Consider the following 16,603-nt stretch of genomic DNA (forward strand, 5'->3'; position numbering starts at 1 on the left):
AGTTAGTCTTTTTATATATACATTGTCTTCAGAAAAGCTGAGCTATAAATAGGGAGTTTTTTTCCCAAAGTGTACAAAGTAGACCATTCATCTCACTGATTTCTCTTAGGTGGCCCCAAAGAGCCCAAAGAGGGAAATGAGTAACTGCCTAAAATAATAGCTTGCAGAGATGTAAAACATTCTGCTTCTTGTCCTGCACACCCCTTCCTCTCTTCCCAGGATCCACACCCCCTCCTTGCTCTGAGGAAGATGACGACATAAGCAAGGGTGACAAGACTGGGTATTATATACAGTTATTTTTCCCCAACCATACATATGTTTTAGATGATTAACTCCTAATTTACAAAGTTGCTTTCACTCATAAAGTTGAATTCTTTGGCAACAGACACATCTCAATGCAAATCTCTCTAAATAATTATAGATACTATAAGAAAAAAACCTATAATAAGAAAAAATCATAATCTTACCATTATCATTACATTTGTGATCTAGTGCTTAGGGTTTGTCAGGTGTTTAGAGAGTAACAGAGAAGGAATGATCTTTCCTCTTAAATCTAGATATGTCAAGTTGTCCTTTAAAATTGACACGCACTGAACCTCCTCCATGTCCATATTCCCAAGACATGGCACCAAACAACTAGCTATCTCCAGGATGCCTCCCTAAACTAACATCTGTTTTCTGGCTCCAGAGTCCCATAGGCCAGGTGTGGCTGAAAGGCTCACTGCCAGCTGCATATGGCAAGGAGGGCATGGGAGGCCATAAGGCTGAGGAGAAACAAGCAGTATGTGCTGGAAAACAGACTCCCCAGCTACCATTTTGCCCCTCGGCAGGTCCCTTGTTGCATGATCCAGTGCTTCAAGGAGGGACCGAGCCATAGGAACCTTGTCACATGTCCAAATTCAGGGAGAAAAAAGTGGGCGACAAAGATCTTGAGAGGTCTGAAAATTTCAAAATCCAAATATGGGTTTCATGCAGAACAGAAAAATACACAAAATAAATCTGGAAAACAACTTCTTATGGGTTTTTTTTGGAAGCCGAAACCAGGATAACACCCAGAATCCTATCCTTCCATGGTCTCACCATGAGCTGTCAAAAAGAAACCTTATCTTAAAGTACATAACATCCCATTTCCCTGGCTAGCTCTTCAGGCACACTACTAAGCCACATCCTGCCCTCCGGGAAACCTCTGGTGCAAGGAGGAAAATAAGGCTGCAGCAGAAAACTGGTAACTCTGCATGTCCCATTGGGTTTGGGTTGGTTTGTTTTCTGCCTGTGTGTGTTCTGAAGGCCTGAGGTGATACTGAAAGCTGATGCAGAAGGAAAAGATGAGTGTGGTGGTTATGGGTGGGCAAGTTTTAAAAATCAAAATAAAGTGGCAGAATAAGAAGATAAGGAATGTGATGGGTCAGCTTAGGAATGCAGGGCAGGAAATAGACTGTGAATTAGCATGGGAGTAAGGTGTACATTGTCTATCATAACTGTGAGTGCTGAAAACTCATGTTGAAAGAAACATCCATCTGTAACTTTGTCTTAAAATGTTAACACTAGAAAATCACATACTGAGAACAGATGAATGAGTCAATAACATTTAAGCAGCTGATTAACCATCAGGCAAGGAAAGAAAACTCTCTTTTAATGGAATACAGTAACTCTATTAGCTGTCTTCAAGGAAACTTGAGCTTGGCTTGTACTGTCTAATGTAAAGTAACCCATGAAACCAAGTGCTCTAGGAGCTACCGGAGTAAGAGCGGGGGAGCTACACTACATTTTGTGATACAAACAAGCTCTTTAAATGGCAAATCCTAATAGATTCTGTTCAGAAATGTTGAAAAATACAATTAACTGACTGGCCTGAAAATTTGATTTTTGTATGCTGGAAGCATTAGACTTCCTGCAGAAAGTATCTATGTCAGATATATTTTTAGATAAGTTCTGGTATTTCATTGTCTTACTGACATTTTACATTTCTTCAGTGGTACTCAATACAAAATAATTTTTTTTGATGAAAACTAAATCAATGTATGTTAACTCCTGAGTCTATGATTCTATACCCTTGTGACTGCAGTAGTGGTCAATATGTCTAGTTCCAGAGAAAAAAGTACACAAGGAGGAACTGCTTTTGTACCAAAACCCAAACAGATTCCAGAGAAATTACAAGGTAGAAGTTGAGAGAATCAAGAAAAAACAGCTATTCATCCTTTTCCCTTTTACTTTTAATATTTGTAAAGGATTACTATAAGTAAAGGATATTGTTATAACAAGTGATGTGTCAGGAAGAAACTCCAACATCCCAAAAGATTTTCCCTCTTAAATTTTGCAACATCCATAACACATTCACTTTACAAAGCACAGAACATATCTCAGCAGAACACGAGTCACCTTTTAACAAGGCACACAAATAACCTATGTTTGCAGACATAGTTATCCAGATGGCAGGTGACTTTCAGCCCTGAGATGCAGATTCAGATGTCTGGAGCTCCACCCCAATGCACCTCTCTCCTTGCCTTGTATGAGCACATTTTGGCTGTTCCTGCTTTGAAGGTACCTTTAGGCAGTTGCAGGGTGGTGTCTATGCTCTCTGTTAACTTCTTATCACTGGGAAGCCAAGAGCTGAGCCCCATAGGACCTTTAATCTGCATATTAGGATGCTGGTTCTCTTCAGAAAGCAGAAGCAAATGCCCCAAGGGAGACTGGCAACCATCAAAAAGGTGTATTATGAAACCTGAAGATGCAGCAGGTGAATTAAATTTTAAGGCCAAAGTAACATTAGTAAAAGTGCTTTCACTTAATAGCTGAATTACAAGAGTCAGTCAACTTCAGTAAGGCTGCAGGTGTGAGGTGCAGTAAAGGGCCTGTGTGAGAAGCCTGTAAGATGGGAGCCTAGAGCCTGCGTGTCTGCTGCAGGCTGAGAGACAGTGAAGGAACTAGAGGTTCAGGGCTTAATTTCCTGATCAATGTTGTGGTGTCTTGGGGTATTTCAGCTGCAAGTTGATGTATAAGGGTTTTAACTGTGTTCTGGCCAACCTATCTGTGACCGTTGAGGGAGCAAATGCCGCAGTTTGTCATTACATCTCACAACAATCAAACCAAAAGCAAATCTGGATCAAAGCATCTTTTGGTGCTTGCTTTGGTTTTTTCAGAGCAGGGGTAAGATCCTGGTGGGAAATTTGCCTGTTGTGGCAAGGTCTCTGTGCACATCCTGGGTATCGCTTCAACTTTCTAAGCACAACTGAAAGACTGTATGGACTGCAGAAGGAAATGGTTGAGCAGAGACAGAAGCAGTCAGCAGTTTTACTGCAGAATAGAGCAGAGCAGAGCAGAGCAAAGCAGCACAGCATGAACAACCACCAGAAGCAACAACAGGAGTTTGTGATGGATGGCAGTAGCCATGGTAAACCTGTCTGCTGTGAGCAAATGGTACCAAACAGAAGAGCATTGCTAGTGTGAGTAGTTAGAGGCAAACAGAGCACCCCTCAAAAAAAAAAAAAAAAAAAAAAAAAGGAGAAAAGAAAAGGCAAATGAAAGCACAATTCTTTTGCCAGCTTTCAAATGGCGAACTATGAGGGAATAGATTGCAAAGTATTCCAGGAACAACAATCAATATCTGTCACTTGGATGTCTCCAGACCTGGACTGGAAATGGAAATTGGGCTTTCCTATTACCTTACAAACATTCAGAACTGTAGGATGAAAACATGGTCAAGAATATTAGGAAAATAAAAATAGCTTTACGGGAAAAAGCCTGAAGTCCATCTAGTCTGATACTCTAGCCCTGAGAGCAGATGCTTCGAGAAAGAGTGTAAAAAAAGAGCAAGTGGGGAGTGACAAATCCCTGCTGTGTGCTTCCTGTGAGTCTCATGCAGAAGGGTTAAATCTTCAGCTTTTTTTTTTTTTTCCCCTAGTAGAAACAAATGTGCACAGGGGCTATATTTGGAGCTGATAATTCGTTTTGTGAACATGTTTATGACTAGGAATATTATTCTTAGATTAATTTCTCCACAAAATTTTCAGCATGATAAATAGTTTTTTTCCTATCTAGTTACTTATCAGAAAGGAGCCAACCAGAATAATTCACTGTAAGTCATTACGGCTGACATCTTGTGGTTGCTTTTTGTATGCCGCCTTCTGCTCGAGTTTCTGAGAAAAGACTGGATTTTCCCTTGTAAATAGCGATTGTACATCATCTCTATGTCGCTGATTGTGTGTTAGCTACAAGATTCTAAAAATTACTCAGTAACCCCAACAGGGAGCTGAGGAAAGAAGTAATGCTGGTATCAAAATTTACTTCCTTCTTTTTCCAGAGCTTTATGGTTTTGAATTGCTAATGTACGAAAGCATTCTTACTACTGCAGTCACAGCCCTCTTTAACATGTCTGTTTATATGCTGATATTTATCAGCTTAAGTCTTTTTAAAACTCTTAGTAATCCTACCCTGGATCACTAAACAGACTTAAAGGCATTGGCTAGAGTAACAGGGGAGTATACTTTAGTTTGAAAACCTCTCTAATTATCTTTTGTCTTTCGTGAATTAATAGCCACCAGCGTCCAGCAGAACGGGTGTAGCGAGGCCTGCCTCTTGCGTATATTCAGTTGAGACAGTTACTGGGAGCACCACTGTGCTCTCCAAAGTTTCATCATGTATTTTATTGTGGTACAAGTGTAAAAGACACACCTCCAGTGTCAGCAAAATAGGATCCATTTCAGAGCATGAAATATTGCCAGTCCAAAGAGTATAGCAATTCCTATATTATTTTTTTAATCTCAAGATGGTGTTATAATATGAGGCTACATCTTCATATTCTTCTGTATTTAAAGGTAGAAGTTTCTTTCTTACGCAGCAATTTGCAACTTGCAATATAAAAATATGATAAAAAGCTGGAAAGTAATTTGGACATTTATCTGAAACTTTCTTCTATTGGTACTTTATTAGTTTGTTCACAGGAATCAACAACTTCTGCGGCAATAGTTTGCAGGAGGTTTGGGATGCTGATGGGAGTCCACCTGTACAGCATCAGCAGCAAGTAGCAGAGAAACAGCAGATCAATCATCTCCAGTTATGATTGTGTTAAGTAAGGTTAGATCCACCCAGTATTTTCTTATGTGTATATAAATAATTCATTTATTTATTTGCTTGAGAAAAGAAAGGAGATTTCCTTCCTTTGAACCTGAGTGACAGAAGGATCCCAACAGCATAGCCCAGTTTTAATACACTTCCAAGAACGAAATTAGCTGACCAGGAACAAATGAAAAGACTTTGCCTGTCATTCAAAACAGAATAAATTCTAGAATGACAGCTAAGAGTGTAAGCCTAAATGACATATTTGCAGAGTTAATGAGGACTCGAAACAGGGACAGATAACAAAAATCTCAGTATATCATAAACTCTACATTTGCAGCAAATATGACAAAATAATTAATTCCACTGCTCCTTTAATATGTTTAGGTTGTTCTTTAGAATGTAATATAGTATTTCAGCACTGTTCACCTTTCAGGTTTCCTTTTTGTGATCTCTAATTGGGTTCAGAGATAATGAATTACAGGACCTTAAGTCATGATTACTATTGCAGGACTGTAAATATGCATGTTCTAGAAACACGAGAGAATGTAAAGAAATTGCCGTAATTATCTGGAGGAAAAAAACCCTCACATCTGTAGAGAGCTGCAGCTGCACAGAATGAAGTTGCAAACACAACTACTCAGAGAAAGGGGGCAGGGAAAACATGACAGCCAGCAAGAACATTACAAGAATGGCATCACCAAAGTTAGGCAGACAAGGACAGAATAATTATCAAGTCCTTACTGCCCAAGCAGATATTTAAACAGGTGGCTTTTCACTGATTCCACCACTGATTCCAATGCCAAGTGGACCATAATGATTAGCAGAACAAAGGCTTTTGTCTATCTATGTCTCACTCATGTTCTGGTATTTTCTTCTCAAAAATGCTTTGTGTAGAAGATGGCTTTTACTAAAAGAAGAGTGATGCTGTTTTCTAAGTATGAGACACAGATGTAAGCTTTTCAAGCTCCAGTAAAGATGTTGCAAACTTAAGGGCTATGACATTATGCAAATAGTTCAAAGTATCTTCACTCTAATCCTTGAGCACTGTGGATTTGTTTTAAGGCACGGTGAAACTTCTTTTTGAGAAATTAATACAACAGAAATGTAGCAGAAATAGAGCAGAAATATAACGGAATCGAGTTGCTTCAGACCAGAGGCATGCACATATTAGATAAAAGAGGGTTAAAAAATACACCTTCAAGTGTGGACACTTTATTACTGAGAAATTTCAGCAACTCAGCTTCAAGGAAATGCAGGTGGGTGTCAAGTGGCACTAACTGCTCCACAGAGAATAGAAATGGATGCTGCACAAACTGTAATTGATGGTCCTTTACCTTAGTAATGTTATTGAGAGTCAGTGTAAATCATACGCATCGTAAAAATAGACAATAACATTTTTAACCTTATGTTAGGTTCTAATTAGAATTAGAACAAATTAAAACCTCTTTTGCAGGACTGTTACAAGTCTCAGAAAGAGAAACCAGAATTAATTATAGTTCATATAGCAAAGCAGGAAAAAAATAGAAGGAAAGAATTCAATAGTTGAAAAATGCAGATAAAATAAAACCAGTAAAATTAATGGGGAGTTTCTCTGATGTCCTGTCCCACGACTACTTACCTGTCAGTTGTCAGAATCAAACCAACTGCACTTTGCTCAGAGAATATTCAGTTTCAGAGCATTCTCTGAGTGAATTTCCCTCCTTGAGGAAATCTCTTCATAGCAAAATTAAAAGAAACCCCATTAAAGTATACACAATTTTTACTTCTCTGGAACATGGTTTTCGGTATTATCTAGGGAACTAAGTTTGTCCATTAAAAGAAGATATTAAAATGGTTTTAAGAAATCCCATTAAGTAATTATAAAACCAGCATCTTTTTACATAGGAGAATATTCCTCAAAAATCAGACAAGACATAGAAATAATAGAACTTATTTTGTGTGAATAATAACAATAATAAAAATTGTTATTACATCCTCTATTAGTATAACTTTGCACAAATATAACTTATAGCACAAATAATGATGCTCAGAACTCAAATCTGAACATAGCCAAGTTCACATTTCATTTGGCTATAGAAATAAATGGGGACATAATCCTTATTATAAATGTCTTACAAATCCCATTGAAAACAGTGAGGTTGCATTGATTGTTTTTAACATGTATATGCAAAAGAAACAATTGAAACCATCTCCGGTTTGGGTAGCAGTTAATAGTGAAACAGCTTAATGCTACATTTTCTTGCCCTCAATACTATTGATACCAATAAGATAAATTTTGGAAACTGAAAAGCATCTGGAAAACAAGGATTCATGTATATAGGTATAAAGCCTATCTATCTAATGGCACACACCTAACGCACCCTGAAAAGGTTACTGTAAATCTCACTGCAGTAGCATTTTACATGATTAGATGTACTAAAATACAGTTGTATGAATTAGTGTATAGGACAGACATGCAGCTGCATTAGGAGTGGGAATCAGAGAGATATGTATAGATCCTTCAGCATTGTCTTCACTGGGATTATGCATGGTTCTCTATTTGAATTCCCTCAGTCCCTAAGAGCATATTATTCAGTAATAAGAGCAGTCCTCTCAGGAGCAGAGGGAACACAGCATGGACTTGTTTTCTGTGAAGGTCTTAATGTCCTTTGATGGCAACACAGGAAAGAGAAAGGTAGCTTAAGTAGTTCCCTGTGAATTAAGTCAATCTCTACTATAATTCTGCAAAGGTCCTCTGTTACATAGCCTCGCTTTCAGCACAGACGATTTCCTGAACAGAAGATGCAGGCAGTTTCCAACCCCAGCCTACTGGTGTGTCCGGAGGAAGCTGGCTCAGCCCACAAGGAGCACGTGGCTGTTGGGAAACTCTGAAGATGTGCTGACTCCTAACACTGCAATGCAGCGGAGAAGAAAATCTGTGCTGGCAGAGCAGCTTCCAGAAACTCAAACTGCAGTCGGGAGTCCACTGCTAGGGAAGGGAATCAAGGCAAATGGAAGCACGTCCGATGCCTGTCTATCTGCAGTACCCCACAAAAACATCATACTCTTAGCTTTTTAGTTCATTCCTTGGTGAAACATGAACTACCATGCTATCTTGGCTTGCATCAGAAATAGTGTGGCCAGCAGGACTAGAAAAATAAGAAAACAATGGTTTGAACCAGTGGACTGTGACACAGGAGGGATTTCAAATCCATGAATAACATGGTGATACCCCATTTATACACTATTGCTTGTTCCATTATCTGCTAGAAGGAACGTGATAAACTCAAGTTGGGCTGACTTTCTTGTTGAAAGAAAGAAAAGTCTTCTACTCCATTGAGTATTTGCAGCTGTCTTGAGAGCACCTAACTGATCTTTCCTTAGTATATTCTCAGAGTGTTAAAATTTATCCTTGTATTCAAGTACTTTATGCGCTTTGTTGCAGTTTGGAGTGCAAACCGAAACGCAAAAAGAGCTGACAAATAGTTTATGAAGAGTCGTTCTTTGCTTCTCATGTCTTACTCTGTTTATGATTGCTATTATTAAATGCTGCTTACATTTCTATGTTTTTGGTTACAATTCCTACATCTTCCTTTTCCCGTGTTTACTTTGAAAGTGCTAGTAAAGTCATTCACACTTTTCGTCCTTGCTACGCGCCTCCTCTTTCAATAACCCCTTCGGTTTAAAGCTCCCGGAGTTTGGCTGATGAAAGCCCCTTTCCCCCAAGGAGCCATATCAAACAGATGTCCCAGTACCCCCACTCCCCAAGCCTCGGGTTTTCTGTCCCTTAAGTAGTACACTGAAGCACGCTCCCGCACCCGCGCATGCGCGCAGCCGCTGAGCATGCGCAGAGGTTCGGGGGCTGGCGGCGGCCTGGGCGGCCTCCGCGCCGCCACCGCCACCGCCAGCACCGCGATGGGCTGAGGGAGAGGCGGCGGCTCCGGGCTGGGTGCTCCGAGGATGGAGAGAGCCATGGAGCAGCTAAACCGGCTGACGAGGTCCCTGCGCCGCGCCCGCACCGTGGAGCTGCCGGACGGTACGAGAGGGGCGGCGGGCGGTCTGTCCCCGCGGTCTGGCCCGGCGCCGGGGCGGCCTCTCCGGCCCGGCCCCGCCCGGCCCGGTGTGGCGGGGCGGGGGTGAGCTGAGTCGGGCGCCGTGGCGTGGCCTTGTCCGGGGAGGCGGCCTGGGAGGGTGGAAACCGGCTCCCTCCCTCCCTCCGCCTTCGAGGGGCTTCTTTAGTTTGTAGCGGTGATAAGAACAACAGCAGCGACCTCCGTATCTTCTTTAGTCTCCCGGTGTCTCGCCGCCGAAGGACGGAGGTGGCCGGCACACAGGGCGCGGCGTGCCCCTACCCGCCGCTGCCGCCTCTGGGCCCGGGCGAGAGGGTGGTCCGGCGTGCTGGATCCTCTTTTTGTCCGGCTTTGAATCTTTCCTTAGGTGCTTCGTCGGTGTCATCACTACTGATGACAAATCTTTGGTTGTATTGTTAGTTTGTTTTTGTTAATAGCACCGAATTTTATGTGAAATGGTGGTGTAAGTCACTGGTCACAGGCTAATTTTTCTGCCTCTAAACTACTTCGCATGGGTGCTAGCCATCCTGTATCGGGATAGATGTGTAAATATAGCTTCAGACTCTTACGGCAAGTAGTTTAGTGTTCCAGCCATGTCCAACTTTTGGGAGGACTACCTCTGTAAAAGCTTTTGGATACACAAAAGTTTCTGTTCCTGTGAGTCATGTGCTGTTACTGTACTTTCTTCAGGGTTTATTTTTATAGACGAGTCCTTGGCTGTCTGCCTGCCAGCTTTTGTCTCTGGTGGTGGAAAAAAGCAAGTAACGTTCTGTTTTCTCTGTCTTCCCTGTTTGGACTTCCTGGCTGCTGCACATGGACTTCCCCTTGCGCTGAGCTGCTACACCCTTTCCTTATTGTCACCCACCAGCAGTTTCAGTGTCTGCCAGTGCAATCACTCATAAGTTTCACAAAATTGACAGACAAGTTTCAGATGGATTTTGCTGCTGCTTGCAAGCAAGCCTTGGAATGACAGCAGTGAAAACTGACATAATACTGTTAATGTAAGCTCAGGCTTGGAGAAATAATGTAGTAGCATCAGTTTGACTAATTGATGATGGTAGTATGAATAATGCGTAGCGCAGCTTATGCCAGTTGGAGCTCCTTTAAATTTACTCCGGTACTAGAATAGGCAAATTCATTCTGAATTTGAGTTCAGCTGTTTTCTTCCTATCTTAGGCATCTTACATTTCCGAGGTAATCATGTCTATGCTAGTGCAAGTGCAAGCCCTGTGACTTCTGAGCAAGTACCTCTCTTGTCCTGTGGTGCAGAAGGAATGTCAATCCTATGTATTCTTTAAGAATTACATGAAACAAGTCGCAGCTGAACTGAAATAAGGAGATAAAAGGACTTTCAGCCACTGACGTCTCAAATTTCCGTTCCAGGAAAATCCATTAATGGCCATCTAACTTTGGATCCATCACAGCTCATTACCTGTCTTCTTTCTTGACCTTGGTGTTCACTAGGTTCATGCAGGCCTGCTCGGAGTCTTCTTGAGAAGCAGGTTTGGGTTGTAGTGTTTTGCTCCAAACATGTGCTGACAGGATCAGCTTAGAAAATACCACCACCATATGGCATGTGGTTTGGTGGCTTCTTCTGTGCTGTGTCCGGCTTCTTGAATTATGATTGCCATCCCCTCTCCCCCGGTACATAAACAGCTTTAATTTGAAAGATACATAGTTTACCTCTCCATCCTTAAACTGAGAGTCATAGTACTCTCTTGGGAAATGGAGATGTATGTTTGAACTTCCTTATGCTGAAGAAGGCACTAATTTCAGGTATTTAATTTCCTTTGCATGCGCTGTGGCCATTAAGATATTATATGGATGGTGCTGATGCTTCTTTAAGCTTGTGATCTCTGCCAAATTCAAGCCAAAATCTCTTATGAAATAAAATAAGTGTTTCTGGATTCAGGCACTGTTAAGTGCCTGAAAAGCTAGGTCTTGCAGCCCAAAGCAGTAGGTTTTAGGCTGTTTAGTTCTGACTCTGCATTTTGGGTGCTTATTTTTTGTCTTTAGATGTTCATAACTTGACATGCAAGCAAGTTAGGTAATAAATATGTTCTGTAAGTGCATGAGGCATATAATGCTTTTTCTTTCCCTGATGTCATGTACTTTAAGTTAATAAGTGTTTATTTATGAATAGGGATAATACTTACCAAAATAGGCACAAATGCTCCTTAGTCCCACACCCTTTTATTTCTGTACAGAAAAATTCTGGGAAAATCAGCACATGCTCCACAGTGTAAATTCTGTTAATAGAACAGCAAAAAGCTTAGTTTTGTAACTGTACTATGAATGCCTTTAATGGCCCAGTTACACTTATATTTAACTATTGTCTTTTTCTAAATTGCTGTACTTGTGATACAGTTAAGTTTAATTAGGATTAGTATGAAGCATTTCAGTTAAGTGTGCTGGTGTATATAAAGTTTTTTTTTTTCCTTTTTTTTTTTATTCCTGCCTCTTTAATAGGGCATAATTGTGGAAATTCTGAGGATGTCTAAGATTTAGTTTGTGTTCTCAAGTTCTGGTTTCTGTTTCAGTTGAGTGCTTTATCTTCCTGTCAAGAGATCTGTGGAACAGAGCCCAAGCAAGAATTTTTTTTTTCATTTAGATACACTGGAAGCTGATCATGAATACATTTTTAAAAAGTGATCCAGTCTTTTCCTCAATACATATCTTTATTTAGCATCTATTTAATTTTGTTTCCAGGACTCTCCCTCTTTGTGTGTGTATCCTCTCCCACCCAGCCTTCCCCCTTCTCGGACCCCAGCAAAAATTCTAGTGGTGCATGTTGGGGCTGGAGTTATCTAATGCTCACAGAGTGCTGCCATGAGGAACAATCTATGGATGGTTCAAACTCTTGAACGTGGGGATGGTTAGAATGACTTTCTACAGCTTGGAAATGTCATTTGGTGTTTTGAGAGGTTTGTGTCTCTTCCACCGTGTGTTTACTATAAGCAACATTAGTTTGTTTTTTTTTTTTTTTTTAACAAATAATGGAAGTATTATTTGAATTTGAATATGACATCTCTTTTCAGTGTTCAAAGATAATGATAGATTAGAATTGCTTCTTCCTTTTGTAAGCTACCGATGGACTGCATCAAATAGTGGGTAGCAGCACTAATCTTGGAGTACTGTTGAAGAATAATAACAAATAGCATAGCTGCAGCATGAGAAGGGTTTCTCTGACTCCGCTTGATAAGGCTGAAGAATTCATTTGATAAATGTCAGTTTGCCTGTCTAGCGGAAGTACTGAATGTATAGAAGCATGTACATAAAAGATACGAGAAGTTATACTTGTTTAGGTCTGTTTTAATTCTTCCTGTTCTGATGGCTTTGTAACTTTTTGAATAATCTGGAACATTTGGATCAATTAAGATACTGGGAAAAAAGTTCAAAGTGAAAGTTTTATAAGAACAGTCTTTTATTTACATATCCTGGAACTGTATACCTGGGTTCCCAGAAAGTATAGTCCCTCCTGTCATAAGCTGGCATCTACATGAAAAGTCTGTGGAGATTGCGCTCCCATCAACGGGTAGTTTGCTTCAAGCTGGAAATTATAATCATTATACATCAATAATAGTTAATGTACCTCAATATTATTAATAATTACATTGAAGGCTTTAAAGTTTTGTTGAATTCATAGAATCCTAGAATGGTTTGGGTTCGAAGGGACCTTAAAGATCTAGTTCCAACCCTCCTGCCACAGGCACAGACACCTTCCACTAGACCAGGTTGCTCAAAGTCCCATCCAACCAGGCCTTGAACACTGCCAGGGATGGGGCATCCACAGCTTCTCTGTGCAACCTGTGCCAGTGCCTCAGCACCCTCATAGTGAAGAATTTTTTCATAATATATAATCTAAATCTCTCCTCTCAATTGTCCTTTAAAAATAATGTTTTACTCCAGAAATTCTGTAAGTGGCTAAATAGGCATGTCATACCCATCCAGTGTGCTAGTATGTGCAGTAGAGGTCCTGGCAGGGACTGTATATCTGAATGTCAGTCTGTTCCCACCATTGACTTGGATCTTCATGTTCTGGCCTTTTTTTGTATTGCCTTCAAACATGGAATATGAAACTGATCAGAAATTAAATTGAAATTTATTGTATTCAGGTATTCGTGGTTAGAGACAAAAACAAATGGTTATGGAACAACTTAGTTTAAAGAAATCATTTTTACAAACTTGTAGGTATCGGGACTATGGAAGTCACCTTGGAACACAGGAAATTTCCTTCCTAAAATAAGCTATTTACTTTTTTTTGTTAATGCACATTTCTTAAGTACTTTGCCTTAACAGAATTGTCACTTTAGAGAAATTGATGCTCCATTGAAAATTCTGTAATTATTACTTTGTAAAAGAAAAAACTGTCACATTGAAACTTCATGTATTAGTCCTGTTAATTACCTCTTCTAAGTGTGGTGGCTTTTTCTCTATAATGAAACTTTAGTTACGTATAACCTGTGCAAAAAGAATAATCTATTGAACAATGGACAGTTTAAAAGGTAACTAAGTGCTGCTAGATGAATTTCACAGAAAAGATTTATTTATTATAATGGAATAATTTAATTTCTTCACAGACAATGAAACTGCTGTCTATACACTAATGCCGATGGTTATGGCTGACCAGCACAGGTGAGAGCTGCTGCTTTACACTTCCTTTTCTCACCCCTCCCCCCCCCCCCGTTTTTTAAGGTCTGAAAAACCAACGTGTTTGCAAGAGTTGTAGCTGCTGGAGCACTCTCAGGAGTTCTGCTGCTGAACAATTCTGTTGAAATCTTCTGTAGCTGAAGTTAGTCACTGACTGTGTGCATTCCAGCATATTCTTACCCGAGAAACCTATTTTATGCCATAGACTTGTTCTGCTGATACATAGAAACATTTGTCCTAGAATAAGAACAAATGCTTTTTTTTCTTTTTTTTTTTTTTTGTAACTGGGGTGTAGCTCGGAGTGTGCATTTACTGATGACATAGCAACTTTTAGTCTCGTTAGGCATCTTGGAAAGACATGGAGTAAGAGTTGCACAGTGAGATTGGTTCTTCTGGGATTCCTGAGATGACCAGCTGTTTCCTTTACGCAGCAATCCTCAGAGTGATTGGTACCTAGGGGGTGTATAGCGCCAGCTAAGTGGTGCTACCTTCTGATGAGTTTTGTGGGCAAGCAGGTCTTACTGAAACTGTAAACTTTTATCTAATCAGGCTAAACATTTGTTCTGCTACATAACACCTTGTTGAGATTGTTTTAAGTTATGTGATCAGCTCATTACTAGAGGTTGAAATCACCAGTTCACTTGCAGTTTTGCTTGTTTTGAAATACTTTACCTTAGCTAATATTTTATCTTTATTAATTCATTAAGACTTGAAGGGTCCTATTTAAATTTATTATCCTGTTGGCGTATCATGTGTCCTTCTACTTCATTATGATGATTTCACATACCAGTCTTCCCTCTGAACTTTGCCTATGTTTGGGAAAGCTGCTGGGTATCTGGTTAAGGTATATGTGTAGAGATAAGGAGGAAAATGGGAATTTATATTTTTTTCAAACCAAAGCTATTAATATGCTTGTTTTCCATGCTTGTAATGAAGTGATTTGGCCATCTGGTCTAATTCTTACTAGTTTACATTTGAAACAGTTGCCCAGTGTTGCAGTTCATGTTTTATGTACAAGTAAGAAGTGAAAGAGTAAAAGTAATGTTAATATGCAAACACTTGAAAGAAGTTGGATGTTGCTAGTTGGAGGGAAAGGAAATAGTGATCAGGTAAGAAATAGGGTACTTGTGTACGGTATATACTTTGCTTGGATATTGTGAGATACTTTTAATTAAAATTATATTTTTGTTTGAAGGTCTGTCTCAGAGCTGCTGTCGAATTCAAAATTTGATGTGAATTATGCATTTGGACGTGTGAAGAGAAGTTTGCTTCATATTGCAGCAAAGTAAGACTTTCTTGAGTCCAGTCCAGAAGTTAACAATGAAAGTATTACCACAAATCTAAGGCACCAATGTAAGCTGGGAAACTCTGTAGTATCAGTTAACATTTTGTTTTTACACTTCCTTTTTGTATTTTGTTTGTTCTTTTAGCAATATGCCTGCCTTATTGAGGGGGTAGTTTTTACACATAATATCAAATGGCTTTCTAAATTCTAGTGGAGGAAGTCTAGGTGGATACTTTTTTCCTTTCTGTGAAATATCAGTCTGTGAAGAGATGTAGCTGTTATATATATCCTGTATAGCTGGATTACTCTTGATTTTGTAGATCTAGAGAAATCTTGTCTGCAGGTGATGCTTGTCTTTGAAGTATTCTAAACCACTGAGAAGTACTTTGATGTTTGTTGGGAAGCAGCTGTTCCAAAGTACTTTATATGACCATACCTGAAGGGAATATAACTTAGCCACTCATTTCTAATAAATTTTTATATCCTGGATAAAAGGCTTAAGTGCAAATTTCAACTCCATGACCTAGATTATTGTTTATGTAGCTCTTCAGTGAGGATAAATCTTTATTGCCAAGAAACAGCCAGATTAACATTACCTTAATAGAAATGAACCATATAGTTTTTGAAATGTCCTTTCAGGAAACTAAACTTTAAACTATTGAGTGAATGTTTTATATCTGGGTCCCATTTTGAGTATCTAGAAAGCTCTTACATTTAAACTGGAAAAATAGTAAAATTACAAGAAATAATAGTGGCAGTGCATATAAATAGCAGGTACTTGGGCATAATGTAGGTGGGAATTCCAGGTTTCTAAGCAGACTGTTCTAGAAATATGTTTCCCTGATATTCCAGCTCAGATTTACATGCTGCTTATGTAAAATTTACTTGAGAAAGTGCTAAAGAAAAGAAATGCAAGCAAATTTTTAGCATACATCTTAGAAGTATCTTTGAAAAGCTGTTTTCATTGATCATAAACCCCAAGAAATTGTGTTACACCTAGTTTCTGGATTTTTTTTTTTTAACTTGGCTAATTTTTGGGTCATGAAGAGGTCACAGAGGTGCTGGTTTTGCAACTTACTGTACAGCCAGTCTTTGGTTTCTTTGGGTTGTTGGATAGCGGTTTTGTCATTGGGGACATTAATAACAATGGATAAGATGGTCATGATAGATATGAAAATACTGTATGTTTATCCTCCCAATCAGCTCTTCCTCTTGAAGAGTTCAGGAGCAAGATAAACATACAATGCAAAGTTTCTGTGTTCTTGGTGACATTGATTATTCTATATTATGAAAAGAAAAACGGAGTTACAGGTTCAAAACAAATAGCAAAGAATATTTGTATGAGTTTGAGGTTTTCTAATTCTTCAAGTTTTAAATATAACTTCTGGACACTGAAGTGTAACAATAAGAATTATATTGGAATTTTTATTTAATGGAAAATTCAGTCCTGTGAATAGATTAAAGACAGGGAGGTGAGAAGAAATAGTAAGCAAAACATTTTAAACAGTTTATATTTTAAACAACTGGCAGTCTTAAAGATTCACTGTCAAGTTTTAATGTC

General features: G+C 39.3%; 1 protein-coding gene across 9 annotated transcripts in view; it reads left to right on the top strand.

The window, feature by feature from the left end:
• The first annotated feature begins 8,873 nt into the window (after window positions 1-8,873).
• HACE1 (HECT domain and ankyrin repeat containing E3 ubiquitin protein ligase 1) overlaps window positions 8,874-16,603 on the top strand; it is a 53,095-nt gene continuing 45,365 nt past the window's right edge. For 5 of the 9 annotated variants that reach the window (XR_003991858.1, XM_030489665.1, XM_030489667.1 and 2 more), the window contains exons 1-3: window positions 8,874-9,073; window positions 13,688-13,742; window positions 14,953-15,042. Coding sequence is in view for 5 of the 9 variants with exons in the window: in XM_030489665.1 (XP_030345525.1) it covers window positions 8,998-9,073; window positions 13,688-13,742; window positions 14,953-15,042 (221 nt within the window). In the remaining 4 variants the exon portion in view is untranslated. Of the gene's footprint in view, window positions 9,074-12,204; window positions 12,328-13,687; window positions 13,743-14,952; window positions 15,111-16,254; window positions 16,275-16,603 lie in introns of those variants that run through there. The other 4 variants (XM_030489671.1, XM_030489668.1, XM_030489670.1 and 1 more) reach the window with 4 other exon arrangements.

The sequence above is a fragment of the Strigops habroptila genome, chromosome 6, assembly GCF_004027225.2.
Source record: "Strigops habroptila isolate Jane chromosome 6, bStrHab1.2.pri, whole genome shotgun sequence".
Taxonomy (NCBI): Eukaryota; Metazoa; Chordata; class Aves; order Psittaciformes; family Psittacidae; genus Strigops; species Strigops habroptila.